General features: G+C 54.4%; 1 protein-coding gene across 1 annotated transcript in view; it reads right to left on the reverse strand.

Annotated features, from left to right (window-relative positions):
* NFASC (neurofascin) overlaps positions 1–13,371 on the reverse strand; it is a 175,411-nt gene that overhangs the window by 12,868 nt on the left and 149,172 nt on the right. The window contains exons 26-28 of the mRNA XM_072948373.1: positions 9,728–9,967; positions 6,139–6,255; positions 4,781–4,933 (exon numbers count right to left, since the gene is read on the reverse strand). Of these exons, the coding sequence (XP_072804474.1) occupies positions 4,781–4,933; positions 6,139–6,255; positions 9,728–9,967 (510 nt within the window). The remainder of the gene's footprint in view (positions 1–4,780; positions 4,934–6,138; positions 6,256–9,727; positions 9,968–13,371) is intronic.

Raw genomic sequence — 13,371 nt, forward strand, 5'->3', positions numbered from 1 at the left:
TTCTTCTTTTCTATGGACTTGAGAACAAAAGTTACCTCCCAAGATGCAGCCTTCCATGGAAACCAAGACTCAGAGGACTGGAAGGATCAGAGGGCCAGAACACACCCCATGTGACCCTGGGGCCAGCAGAGCAAGCAGAATGGCCCCTGGGAGAGCCAGACAACCCTGGGAGAACTGAAAGCCGACGAAGTCAGAGCCAAGACTCAGAGCTTCCTCCGGGGAAGAAGCACAAGAGACAGAGGGCAGACCTGCCATGCTCCAGGGTCTGCATCACACGCCGTTTTGTGGGGGCAGGTACCTGGGTGCGATCCTACCCTTTGCTCTTTTTGGGCAGAGACACTGTCTTTATAGTCTTCGCAGCATCCAGCCAAGTGCACTGCACCGAGATAGTCTCAATAAACAATGAAGACTGATAAACAAGCTCTTCCAGGCTCTCCGCGCTCTGGCTGCCCAGGCGGCCCCAGGCTGAAAAGCAGCTGAGTCCCAGAACGTGGCTTGTGACTACCCTGACCCAGGTACGCTGTGGGGAAGTCCCGTCCCTGCTGCCATGCCTGCTCCCAGGGGCCATTTCCCACACAGTGTCAGAGATCTTCCCAACTCCCATGTAGGATCAGCTCGCTTCCTCGCTTCAATCTCCAATGCTGCTCGTTACTAGTAGGAAAACACCTCCATACCGTATCCTGGCCTGTCGGGCTCCATCAGCCCCATCTTCCACTATCCCGTACACTTCAGCCACACAGGACACTCCCAGTCCTGCCTCAGGGCCTTTGCATCTGCTGCTCCTGTTTTCAGATGGCTGCCTCAGCAAATGCCCACACCAACCTCCATACTCTGATTTCACCCCCAAGTACTCCACATGATGTAACATTTAATTGTTCTCTTTCCCGGGTCCTGACTATCAAAGATTCTTCAAACCCCCTAGTGCTTGCACGATGCTGGTCACACAACAGGTGGTCACTGACTATTTACTGATTAACAACCATTTGAATCCCAATATGCTATGGTAAACCTGGGGTGTTTTTTTCTGATACCAGCTGGGGGTCACATGGATATTGGCTTGACCACGTGCCAGCTGGGCATTGGGATGAAGGAGTCACTTCAACCTGTGTGTGGATGGTGGTCCCCACCTTTGGCAGAGAAGTTGGTTTAACGTCTGCAAAGACCTGTTTGCTCCACCACCTTGCCAATGCTGGTTCTGACACAGCCTGACAGCCATCTCCACAAGACTCCTTTCTCTTGGGAGAGAAGTCACAATTCCAGGAAAGTGGCCATATGGACAATTTAGAAATTAAGTGTAGCTTTCCATTCCTGACGGTACCCTGTGAAGTTCAAACATGACCTTCAAACCTCACTGCAAAGGTCAAAGAATTTTCTGTGAAGTCTGGACACAGAAGGCTGTTCAAACCAAGTGGACTTTGTAACTATGTGTGGTGACAGACTAAACTCACCGTGGTAATCATTTCACAGTATACACATATCTTAGATCATTATGCTGTACACCAAAAACTCACCGACGGCAATGATACGCAGTAAAAAACAAAGCAAAAACCAAGTGGGATGTGGGGTAAGGTGGGCTCAGCCAGATCCCATCAAAGTGGCTTAGTTTCTCAAGAACCAAAGGAAACGGAGGACATGATGACTTCAGTCACACGTGACCCCACACATGGACTCTGAATGGCGGAAGGCATTTTTGCAAGGCTGCAGGGCAGTTACCGCGGTCTGCGAACACCATTCTTAATTGACCCGTTTAGCATGTTTCCAGATTCCTAACGCACACGGTAACAGCAACTCTGAAAGGCCAGGGTACACTGACACTCACCACTTCTGCTAGGACTAATGCCAGGGCCGCACCTGCTCATCAGGCGAGCACGGGTCCAAGTGCCTCTCACTCTGGACTAGAGGCCACATTTTGTGCAACTTCCACGCTACGTCCTCCAGCCTCGCTCAGAAACGGACAACTCCCCTGCAAGGCGGTTCCCGAGACTCCTAGCTCTAATCGGGAGGAAACTGGTTTGGCCACGGGTGAGAGGCCAGCCACTCAAAGTCGGCAGAAGAATTCTATTTCAGAAATGGGGCAGATGACCGAGTATGCAGGGATGGGCTTTCTCCAAACGCAGTCCGGCTTGCCTGCTCTCACTTAAACATCATTTCACACCTCTCCACCCCCACCTCGCCCCACCCCGGGTTTCTCTCAGACACAGCGGGAAGAGGCCGACTACAGTTAGGTCCCCTAATGTTCCTCGTCCCTGCGTCCCTGAGGTCGGAGGCAGTTTGCTGTCTGTCTTGCTGGCCCACTGTCAGCCTCACCCCATCCCGCCGACCCAGGACAGAAATGCTGACAGGTCTCTGAGAGTCCAGGGTTATGAGTCTGTGGCCCCTCGGGTCTCTTTGGCTACAAAAGCTTCAAGAAGGTAATTAACTTTCCACATAGGGTCTTTCTGGGAGGGAGCCTGTTAGCGTTCCTCGTGGTTTTCTTGCCTGAACCACTGTGGTAGGTTTGAGTCTATGGACTAAAGTGATGGCTTGTGGTTGCCTAAATGACCAGTGGTTGGGCCCAGAGATGATCATAAACTTGCTTCGATGAGACACAAGGACCTGGGAGATTCTGTGAACTTGGCTCTGGAGTCCACCCACTCCTTTGTGGATTTTTCTAAGGATCTTGGACACACACTCACAGGCACACATGAACTTCAGAAAGAGAAAGTACTTTCCTTCCCTATGTGCTTTGCACATAGTAATTTCCAGCCAGCCAGTGAGGAAGGTAAGCGGTATGTACTCGGGGCAAGGGTCCTAAACCCGCCCTCTCCAGCTCACACTGGGAGGAGTCTGGAAAACTTGGAAGTGCCAAATATCTCACTTACTCCAAGGGCAAGCTATGGGACCAGCCTCTCCATAGCAACCACAGGAAAAGAGAAGTGAACACCTGAGGACCTACTGCATAGCCCAGGGAACTATATTCAATTTCTTGTAATAATATATAATGGAAAAGAATCTGAAAAAAAAATATGTGTATGTATAACTGAACTGCTATGCTGTACACCTGAAACTAACATTGTAAATCAACTACACTTCAGTAAATAACTAAAAAACAATTTTTTTAAAGAAATGAACATCTAAGTCAATGTTCAGAAGGGTATTGGCAATTGTTATTATTTTTTCTGTATTGCACGTTTAATCTGTCAAAGCAGACTGGGACATCCCTGAGGGCAGACACTGGTCCTTTTCTCTCTGGCTTTCTCCCCAAGCCTGGCCCGCAGCCCCAGGGCTCAGCATGGGGAGAAGTCAAACTCTGAAAGCAGGCTGAGCTGGCTTTTGCTGCATTCTGCAGGATGGACCTCCATCCTTGAATCTCATCTTTGCTTTCTGTCTCTGTGCTGGACTCAAGTTTGTAATGAAGCAACATCAAATGCATGCACCGGTGAGCAACACCGGGGGACCCCGACTGAGTCAGGCAGAGTCCAGCCACCTGCTCCGCTCAGTCCACTGTCCAGTCCCCTGGCCTGGATCCCAGGATGGCCTGGCTGCTCGTGGACATCCTGCCTGAGTTGGCCTGGCTAGGTTCAAGCAGCAGCTGGACTCTCAGACTCCCTGAGTCTTGTTGGCATGGGCACGTGCAGGACAGGCAGAGACACAGGGAGGCCAGGACACCCAGACCAAGAGGGACCAGGCTAGAAGGGGTGGAGCGAGGCATTTATATGCATGGGCAGTGAGCTCAAGACGCAAGCTCCCAGAGGATCAGCCTCATCAGGCCAGCACGGGAAGAGCAGTCCACATTCAGCAATTCATATAAACCACTGTGGGTTTCTTTTTCTTTAATCGTTGTGTCTAGTAACCTGCATCTGACTAGGACAGTCCCTGGGGTCAGGCACTGGTCCTTTCCTCTCTGTCTCTTTCCCCACACTCACCCTTACCCCATGGCTTAGCAAACTGGCCACTTGGCCACCTTGCCTGGCTGACTTTAAAGAAACACACACACAGACAAGCCAACGCCCTCACGCTCTGCAGACTGCAAGCCACCCTGACCAGCAGGGAGATCTCTGAACCTTGTACCGTTTCCTGAGCTCCCGTTGGCCTGTTCACTGGGTACAATGCAGAAGCTTCTCCATCCACAGCTGAAGCCCTGATAGATTCAGAACTCTCCTAGCGCTGGGAAAGCGTCTCCCCCACCCCAGCACGACAAAATGTCAACTACTTTTAAGCCACGACAAACTTGGGCAAAATGAAACCGAAACAAAGCTCCAAATGACTGGTGGCACACCCCTCGGAATTTTTAAACAACAGAGGACAGTGGCAAGGCAGTGACACACATGCTGACCCTTGGTTTGGTTCCTGGGAAGATTTCTGGGTTGAGACCCTTGGATGGGCCTAGCCCCTAACCCCACGTGCAGGAAACCAGCCCCTGTGCCCACGGGGCAGGCTGCCCCCAGACCCACACGCAGAGACCACATTTGTGCACACGCCAAGCCCTTTGGGCTCAAGGACAGTGGAGGCCAGGCATTCTCCTCTGACCTCATTCTACGCGCTCTGCCTCTCGTCTGATGTCCCACTCGCCCCCACAGGGTCGGACGCGTGCTTTCCTCTCCCCTGGCATGCACTTCCGGCACCTCTGAGTCTTCCCGGGAGCCGCAGACCGACATGTAAGAGGAGCTGAGCCCGCCATGCAAGGTGAGGAATGGGGGGGTGGGTCTTCTTCCCGCGGAGAAGACACAAGCAGGGAGCCGAGGATGAGAACGACATGCCCCATGCTTGCCGGGGACAGCCGGGCCAGACGCCCTCTCACCTGTGCTGGTCATAAAGGTGATGGCGGTACTGCTGACGCCCTCGTTGTCCCGGGAATAAACTCGCAACGTGTATGTCATCCCGGGATAGAGGTCTGTCAGCTGTATGGGCTGGGCCTGGGCCTTAACGGGGACAGTTTTTTTCGTATGGTTGCCTGGGGAACAGAAACCTCAGTCAGCCCGCGGCCAAGCACGGGGAGCCGGAGGGGCAGCGCTGAGCTTCCTGGGCACCTGTCGAAGGGGCAGCACGGGGGGAGGGGCCGGGCCGTCATGCAGACCAGGAGGTCACCGGGCAGCTCCGCCAGCCCTCCCGCACAGTGCGGACTCTCCTGCCCCACGGCCCTTCGGCTGAGGGACACCGTTCCCTCTCCGGAAGTTTTCTTTCTCACCACAGTCTTAAGCATTGAACACATTATGACCTGCTTCCTTAAGTTCTCAGGGTGTTGGCCAGCGCTCTGTGACCCTGGAGAGGGTCAGAGAGCAAGTTAGCAACCCCCACGGTACCTGGAGGTGAGACAGGACCCTGAGTCCCGGCTCTCGGCCTTGGGTTGCCCTGTTGTTTCTAGCCGTGTGGTGAATTCACACATGAGAAGCGAGGGCCTGAGTGTCTGGGGGCCGGGGGAGTGGGGGGAACCGAATTAGAGATTCCAGATTCTGTGGATGTGAAGCCCTCTCCAACCACAGAGAACTAACAGTTGGCTTTGTTCTTCCTTAGAGAGCTTTGGGTGAATCTTCCAGCAGGTGCCAAAGAGGCCAGCATGGTGGGTCTGAACCGCTCAGAGAAGGCAGATGTCCTGACCACACTCTACAGTTTAATCAGCCTGTACGCTTGCTCCCAAGGCTCAGTGAGGAGCGAACAGCTCAGCTCAAGCCACCAGCTCTTTGAGACAATGACTCTGGTTGGGGTCTCTGTACTGTGGGCAGCTGGTGTCCCTCTGGGAGCAAAGCACAGTTGGACCCTCAAGACTGGACTGGCCAGCCTTACCTAGAGGAGACAGCTGAAAACATGGATCCCAAGTTAGGAAGATCCACGCAGAGGTGAGATCTGGCCCACTGGGGGCCATCAGAGCCCTCATCCCGGGCAGGAAACAGACAAAGGGCCCCTTCCCCAGGCCGCCCGCCCCCGGCACAGGCACCTTCGCTAATGGCTGCAGAAACCCCTTCCTTCTCTTTGCGTCTGCGCTTCCCACCTCACTGGCTACCACCTGAGCACGAATCGACTTCATTAAGGCCATAATTAAGCCGGCTGAAAGGCCTCCCTGAGCCTGGGGGAGTTCACCGGATCTTTTTAACAGCATCTACGCCACGGGCTGCAGCTGCAGCTGCCGCCGCCACCGCCACCCCGCACAGCAATGCTTACTGTCGATGTACTCAACCACAAAGTCAGTTCCGGGCCCGAAATTGTGCTTCCAGGTGATGTTGGCCCATTTACTGTTGGGGAGCACTGTGACGTTCCATATGGACTGCTCGTCGGGGGCTGGGGGGTGGGTTAGAAGAGGAGTTAGTGGTGAGGAAGGGAGGCAGCACCGCAGACACACAGACACACACACACAAAGGCCAGGAAGGGGCAGAGGAGGACGTGGCTGTGCACAGGGCCCGACAGAGCTCCAAGCTGCAGCCTTGGGGGCCAGGCCAGAGGTTGCCATCCAGGTACGAGCAGATACAGTCAGGAGGACACGTGGGGGGGGGGAAGCTGGACACTGTCTGTATGTCCACATAGATGGGGGTGGGCATGAAAGAGTGAGTTTGATCCAGACCATTGGCGGCTCTAACCTGCGTTTATTCCCTTTTTAGGTCCCTTATCATGAATTTGAACGGTGCAGCGAAAAGGGCCAGGGAGAAGCCGTGTTAGCTAGGATGCGGACAGAGGGCGGAGGTGTGCCAGCCTCTGTCACCTCAACTATAGACGGCTACAGGAAGGAGAGAGGGGGTCCTGATCTGCAGAAAGGACAGGACCAAACAGGGGAGGGCCTTAATGGGCTCCTGAAACTGGGGGTGGAGAATGGTAACCTAGCCACTAACTCTGGTCTGAGGAGCCCTGGGGGTCATTTTTGGTCACCAAGACGCTGAACTATGTGAAAAATAGCTTCAGATTGTCTAAGGGGACTTGGGGCCTAAAACTCAGCATCTCAAGCAGAGACAGAACGAATCCTTCCTCTCCCTTCCATGGGCGCGGTGGGGCCAGACCGGTAACTCCTTCCTGACACCCAGCGCTCAGTGGTCCAGACACCAGAAGAACCCTGTTCTGATGGCTGCTCAGCACTACACCTTTGAGGTCTGATTTCCATGGAACACAGAAGACATTAATTACCTAGTTCCTATGAGCTGGGAGCTACTTTATCAAAGCCATCGCGCTGTCTGAAAGCATAGCCCGTGGACAGGAGAATGGCTCTAATCTTCAAACGTAATCATTTTCAAGCATCCCAGCAGTCTGATTACCCCATTTCCCAGCAAAGATTGAAGAGTGGAGTACTAGCATGAAGCCTTGTATTTCAAAGACTTTATAAGCGTGGCTCCTGTATATTTTATTAGCATGCAAGGGGGCACTGTCACCAACTCACTTGTCAAAACTAAATGAATAGAGTACATTGGTGATGCATTTATTCATTATCTGTTTGACGTGGGACTGAGTCTGCGGGGCTGGGGAAGTGATCAAAGATCTCCTGGTCTTCACTTCAAACAAGCGCCTTCTCTACTACAACGCTGTCAGTTGTAGGTGAGCACGACTTGTGTTAGGTGAGGGGCCAAGAAAGAGATTCCATTGAAGGCACCATGCACCCTCCAGGGGGAGGGCAGAAGGTTGGCTTCTTTACTGAGCTGCCACAAGTTCCCATTGTACTGGCTGCTTAAGTCAGCCCCAACCCCAGCTCCTTAGAATCTCATGGCTCCTGCTACTGGGAATGAAGTACGATCAGCTATGATTTGGGGACTTGAGATTTTTTTTCTCCTCCTTAGCTCTGGGTCCTGGAAATATCCAGAGAACTTGGGTTTCAACAATTTGATCACCAGTACAATCCTGGCCCAAGTCTGACTGTCTTAAATGGAGACTAGGGCATGGTTAGATAAGGTCAAGCAATGGGGAGCCACAATGATTTAGAGGTGGGAGTTGGAGGAAGATACTGCCATCCAGAGAGGCCAAGATGATGATCATGAAGGAACTGAAAAGCTCAAAGAGAGTCACCAAGAAGAAAAGCCAGCAATTTCTATAGAAACAAAAGGATGGAGTGAGGGGAAACGTGGGTTGTTCTGCCGACTCCTGGGATGTGAGACTTAAGGACTATCCCTTGAAATCTGAAAAAGACCAGTTAAGGACAAATAAAAAGTCCCACTTCACCCCGGAAAGGAGTAAGTAAACTTAGGAAACATTTTGTCCTAAGTTGTAAGACACAACAAAGAGGAATGTTCCTTTTGAAAATCCTGGACAACAGAGTCATTCTGCTGTGTCGAGGGAGGTGAGGATGTTGAGGGGAGCCCCTGCACTCTAAGAATAAGGTCAGGGTGTGGCCCGGCCCCCCGAGGTGTCTCAGGCAGTTAGAAGCTGGGGTGTGAGACACAGGGCTAGTCCTCTGTGGCAGCAAGGCCGCTCCTTCCATGAGCAAGCAAGACCCACACCCTGTCTTGAATCCTGGTGCATCTTTTCTGTGAACTCAAAGCGTTAAAGTGGGGCACGGAGGCCCACCTTAATGCAATAGAGGCCTCCCTGTGGCCCCAAGAACACCCATCACCAAACTCCGAACCGGTGGCAGCTTGTAACAGCCTAGCAGGTTTCTCCTCAGCCAGCTTCTTCCTAAAGAGCATGTTGTTTAAATTCTCAACTTTGTAGCTTTCAAGCCAATCAGCATTTTCAAGGGCTGAGGAGTATAATGTCACCTACATATGCTGTGTCTCCTACTGTGGCTTGCAGAGCTCCGCGCAACTGAATCAAAGAAAACACTCGCTCGCTCGTGCGTTAAGCCTCCATCCTCATTCAGGAGCTGAGGGAAGTGGGGCGTGGTGGGTGACGGCAAGGAAGGGGAAGGGACTGTCCTGCACACGGAGGGGACCTAAGTTCTCCAGCTGCTGGAGGAAGGTTCTGGGTGCTTCCTGCCAGCCCTGCCAACTGCATTGTGCTGATTTTACAGCCGGCCCGTGGGCTCCGCACTGGAGGGCCCCCCTCCGTGGTAATAAGAGCGTTTGATGTCTGTTCTTAGAGGTACTGCTGGATTCCCGAGGGGTCTCCTCGCGCTGGAAGCACAGAGCTTCCTGGCCTGGCTGCGTGATGCAGGAACAGCACTTTCTCTGGGCTCAGCAGGCTGGTGGGGATCGATTCTCACCCGGGGCCCCTAGAAAGGCTGTGACTTTCCCTCCGTGTGTGTGTAGCTGGGCCGGGGGGGGGGGTGCGTGCGGGAGAGCAGCAGAGCAGCCTCTAGCATGACGGGACTCCTTGGCAAGGCTATCTACTGGAAGCTCTGGTTTTTTAAAAGAAAAATCTATAAATGTGCCTCAGGGGGAGAGGGGCAAAGGAGGCACAGGGTTCCGGGAACAGAGCTGCCTGGCACGGCCAGCCACTCCCTGGTCCCCAGCCCTCTGCTGCGAGGCCAGAGGAAACACGTCGAGAGGAGGAAGACTTCTCAGGCCAGGTGGCCAGTGTCAGGCCCTTTCCCTTCCCCACACTCTCTCCCTTTGAGCTGACCACTCAGCATCTAGTTAGAGGCAGCCCCACCATCCAGGACCCGGGGGTCCTGCCCGAGGGGTGCAGCCCTCTGCTGAAGAACAGGGATCTGAGGCTAGAACGGGGGCATGAGCAGTGGGGACCACCCACAGAGTGTGGGGCAGGATGCTCTGAACCTCTAGGCTGCCAGACTGAGAGTCTCACCACCTGTGTTTTCAAAGCAGAAACAAAGGGAAGTGTTGGTGGGCACCACCCCAGCCCCCCCTCCTGTCTGGGCAGCACGGACGACGGGCAGTACCGGATTCCTGTATCTTAGTCCTGGTGGTGGTGGGAGGGCTCTCCGTGGTGGTGGTGGTGGTGGTGGCGGCAGTGGTTGCAGTAGTTGTGGCGACGGTGGTGGTGGCGATGGTGGTAGGTGCGACAGTTGGGGTGGTGGGGACTGTGGTGGCTTCGGTGGTGGCGGCGGCCGTGGCAGTAGCCTCAGTACTGCTCACAGTGCCGGTCGCACCCACCGTGGTCGGGGGCGACGTGGGAGGAGCTGAGAGGGAAACGTAAAACAGCCGAGTCTGGTTGGTTTGGCCGTCCCCAGGCTGGACGCACGGCCCCGCGCGCAAGGCAGGCAGCCCGCGGAAGGGATGCAGCTCAGTAACCAGGCCCCTCCCACACCCCAAGCAGGACGGACTGGCTCAGACGGGTCGCGGTGGAAGAGGGCACGACCGTGGGGGAGGAAGAGAATGAAGCCAGTGCGTTTCATTTTCTTCTCATGGTCTGTATGGCTCAAAGCACCCAGCATGCATCCAGCCAAGGGCAGTGATGAAGATGGACACATACCGAGCTGCTCAGACCCCAGGGACGACCTGGGGTCCCAGGCCAAGCGCCACCCAGCACAGGCCAAGCAGCACCACTTGGGTCCAGGCCTGGAGCCCCGGCCTTGGAGGTGGGCAGGCGTCCAGCCCCTGTCCTGCAGGGGCCCTGGGAGACCTGCCATTCCCAACCATTCACTCTGAAAGGACCCTTTCTCCAGCCTGCTTGAGTTCTAACATCCCCCAAACCCAGTGACAAAGGGAGAAGGCTCCCCAGTCTGCGGGGAAGCCTTGCACCACGGTTCACCTCTCCTGCCTCCACTGCTCAGCCTCTCCCCAGGGTCTCAGCTCTGGTTTATTTCCGGGCCTCGCCTCCCTTCTCTGCCCAGTGATGGGCCTTCGTGTAATTACCCCCGATCCACCCTGACCTGTAGTAACTGCCTTTCTCTCTAGGACACTTGGAGTCTGGGCACCCCAAGTCCTTTCCCTTTTATTAGAACATGGGAAAGGGGCACTAATGGAACCACCGTGTGGCCTGTGCTCGGTAGCACCGTCTTCCCAGCCCACAGTGAACAGAGGAATCCCAGGACGCGAGTGAGACACATGCCAGGCTGCTTTTTTGCAAAAGTCTCTAGAGGATTTCAAATCTGCACTAACTCTCATGTCCTCATCTCCCATCCAAAGCTACCCTTTGACATTGGTCAGCCCCAGGGGGCTAAGCCTATTGTGACAATGTTTCCATAGACCCTCTCTCCTTCTACAAAAGGGTCACGGATGCTAACAAAGGGCTGGCCTATTACTCTTTAGTTCCAGGATTGCCAAAGCTGAGGGTCTGAGAAGAATGATGGGTGAATCAGGGTGAGACAGAGCTACCTCTCCTCCTTGCCCTCTATCTCCTGTGATCTGACCACAGTCTACTTTCTACTGTCGATGCTAATGGGGTAGTAGGGAGGGATGTTAAGACATAACGCAACTATAACTTCCAAGGAAAAGTGACATCCCACCCAAGCAACATCACTTCAAATCGCCAGAAGGTCAGGAAAACAATACCCCTAACTCTCAGGAGGGAGCCAGGGCAGGGAGGGAGCCAGAGAGAGAACAGCCAGAGAGCTTTCCTCAGGGAAGAATTGTAAGATCCTAAGCCTTCTCAACAAGAGCCTGACCAACAAAAGCCCTTTCATTCCCCTGGGCCTCCAGTATTACAAGTCCCCTACAGAGAAGGAGGGACTGTTCCCGGATCCCAGGCACCTCCCTGTTTATAAGGTCAGAGGCATTATTGGGCCCTGAGGGCACTGACCACAGAAGTCACACTGGGCAGCTGACTACGCCCCATGCATTCCAGAGATTCCTGGACAAGGTCAAGGCCGACGGTGCCTATATTCCCCAAACCCCAGTCAATTCACAGACATCAGGGCGGTGAGGGATGTGCCGTGGGAACAAGTCTCCCTCTCACGGTCGTTATTCAAGGATGTATTTCAGTCCAAGGCGGCCCCTGGTCTAGAATGAAGCTCAGTGCTATAAGAGGTAAGCCCGAGGGGATCTGCATGTCCCACCCACCAAGACACACACACACACACACACACACACACACACACACACGAGGCTGAGAGACCCACGAAGCAAAGGCAGCTCCTGGTGCCAAGGACACACGTGGGCTCTTCCCCCTGCTCCGAGCTGCTGGAAGGAACCCTGAGGAGCTATCTTGTCCATCTGGACAGGACTGCTCTGATTTGGCTCCTTATCAGTGCTATATTTTCTAAAAACTTCCGGCAAATGCAATGTTCACAACGCTCCCTTTTGCTATGACTATTTAAAAGGTGTCATCAAACCCCTTCAACTCCCTTTTAACCTAAATCATCCCACTCCGTGCAGTGCAGACACCTCAGCCGCCCTTCCTATGCGCACAGTGGTGCTGCCTTTACCAGCCCCCTGAATAATGTCCCCAAAGCTGTACACACTCACGTGGCCCCTGGTCCTCGTACAAGCAGACACGTACACTCACACTCACGCAGGGCCAACAGCCAGGCTCACACATGCTTTCCTGGGCGCTCGGGCGAGCAGCCCTAGAAACAAAGCTGAGAGAGGCTAGGCTAGAGCGACTTTCGTGCTGGGCCAGCTGGGCAGAGACAGGATGAGAAACGACTTTGAGGATGCGGCCAGAGTCTCGTCCCCTCCCTCTGCCAAGTGTGACAGGAGGAAGGGTTTTCTCTGATGATGGCTACCTTGATGCTTTTCCTTTGGAGCATCAGCAACAGTCAGGTATTAGCGTGAGGGGAGCAGGAGGGAGGAGGAGGAAAGGAGGCGCTCCCCAGGCATCCTCCCGGAGGGCGCCCGGAGCAGTCACAGTGGAGGAGGCAACCTTAGCTGGCTCAGGTCACAGCCGGCAACACAGCATCCTCTCTGACCCACTCATTCGCTGTGTCTATTGTCCCACGGCCGGGCCGGGTCACAGAGACTGAGAGGGCAGAGGCAAGAAGGCAAGGCTCTGAGGGAAGGGACACAAGAGTCAGGTGAGTGAGTTGTCAGCGGTTTGCCCAGGCGGGAAGGGAGGGCAGGTGTTCCACAGGAAGCTGTCCAGTGCACGGGTCCAAGGGGATTCAGATGATTTCAACCCCCGGGGCGGGGTTGGGGTAGCAGATAAAAAGAGAGTAAGGCCCAGAAGTGGGCTTTGTAAGCAGAGTGGCCCACGGGCTGGACAGACACCTTGCTGGGCTGGGAAGTCATCTCCAGCCACAGCAGGGACTATGGGCTGGAGAACCACGCTGGTCACGACCTAGTGGAGATCACCAGCCTGGCAACTGAGAGTAATGGGGACCCAGGGTGGGCCTGGACCTGGAAGCACCCGACCCCTAACCGAAGGCAGCGGCAACCTCATGGGTTGCCTAATGCACACTGGCAAGCACCCCAGCCGTGGCCAAGGGTTTTCTACCAGAGTTTTGGGGGACATCACGCAGGAGACGGAGAAAATTGAGAGTGACAGCATAGCTCTTATTCACCTTTCGTTCCCCGGAAGCCACCATGCAACTGCCTACCAAGCATTTGCAGATCTGAGTCAAAGACAAGGCCGGCAGTTTCTACATTCCAAGGTGGACGGCTCAGTCCAAAAATGTCCCCATGGTGCACAGCCCACCCTGGCTAA

The sequence above is a fragment of the Vicugna pacos genome, chromosome 23 (genome assembly GCF_048564905.1).
Source record: "Vicugna pacos chromosome 23, VicPac4, whole genome shotgun sequence".
NCBI classification, from domain to species: Eukaryota; Metazoa; Chordata; class Mammalia; order Artiodactyla; family Camelidae; genus Vicugna; species Vicugna pacos.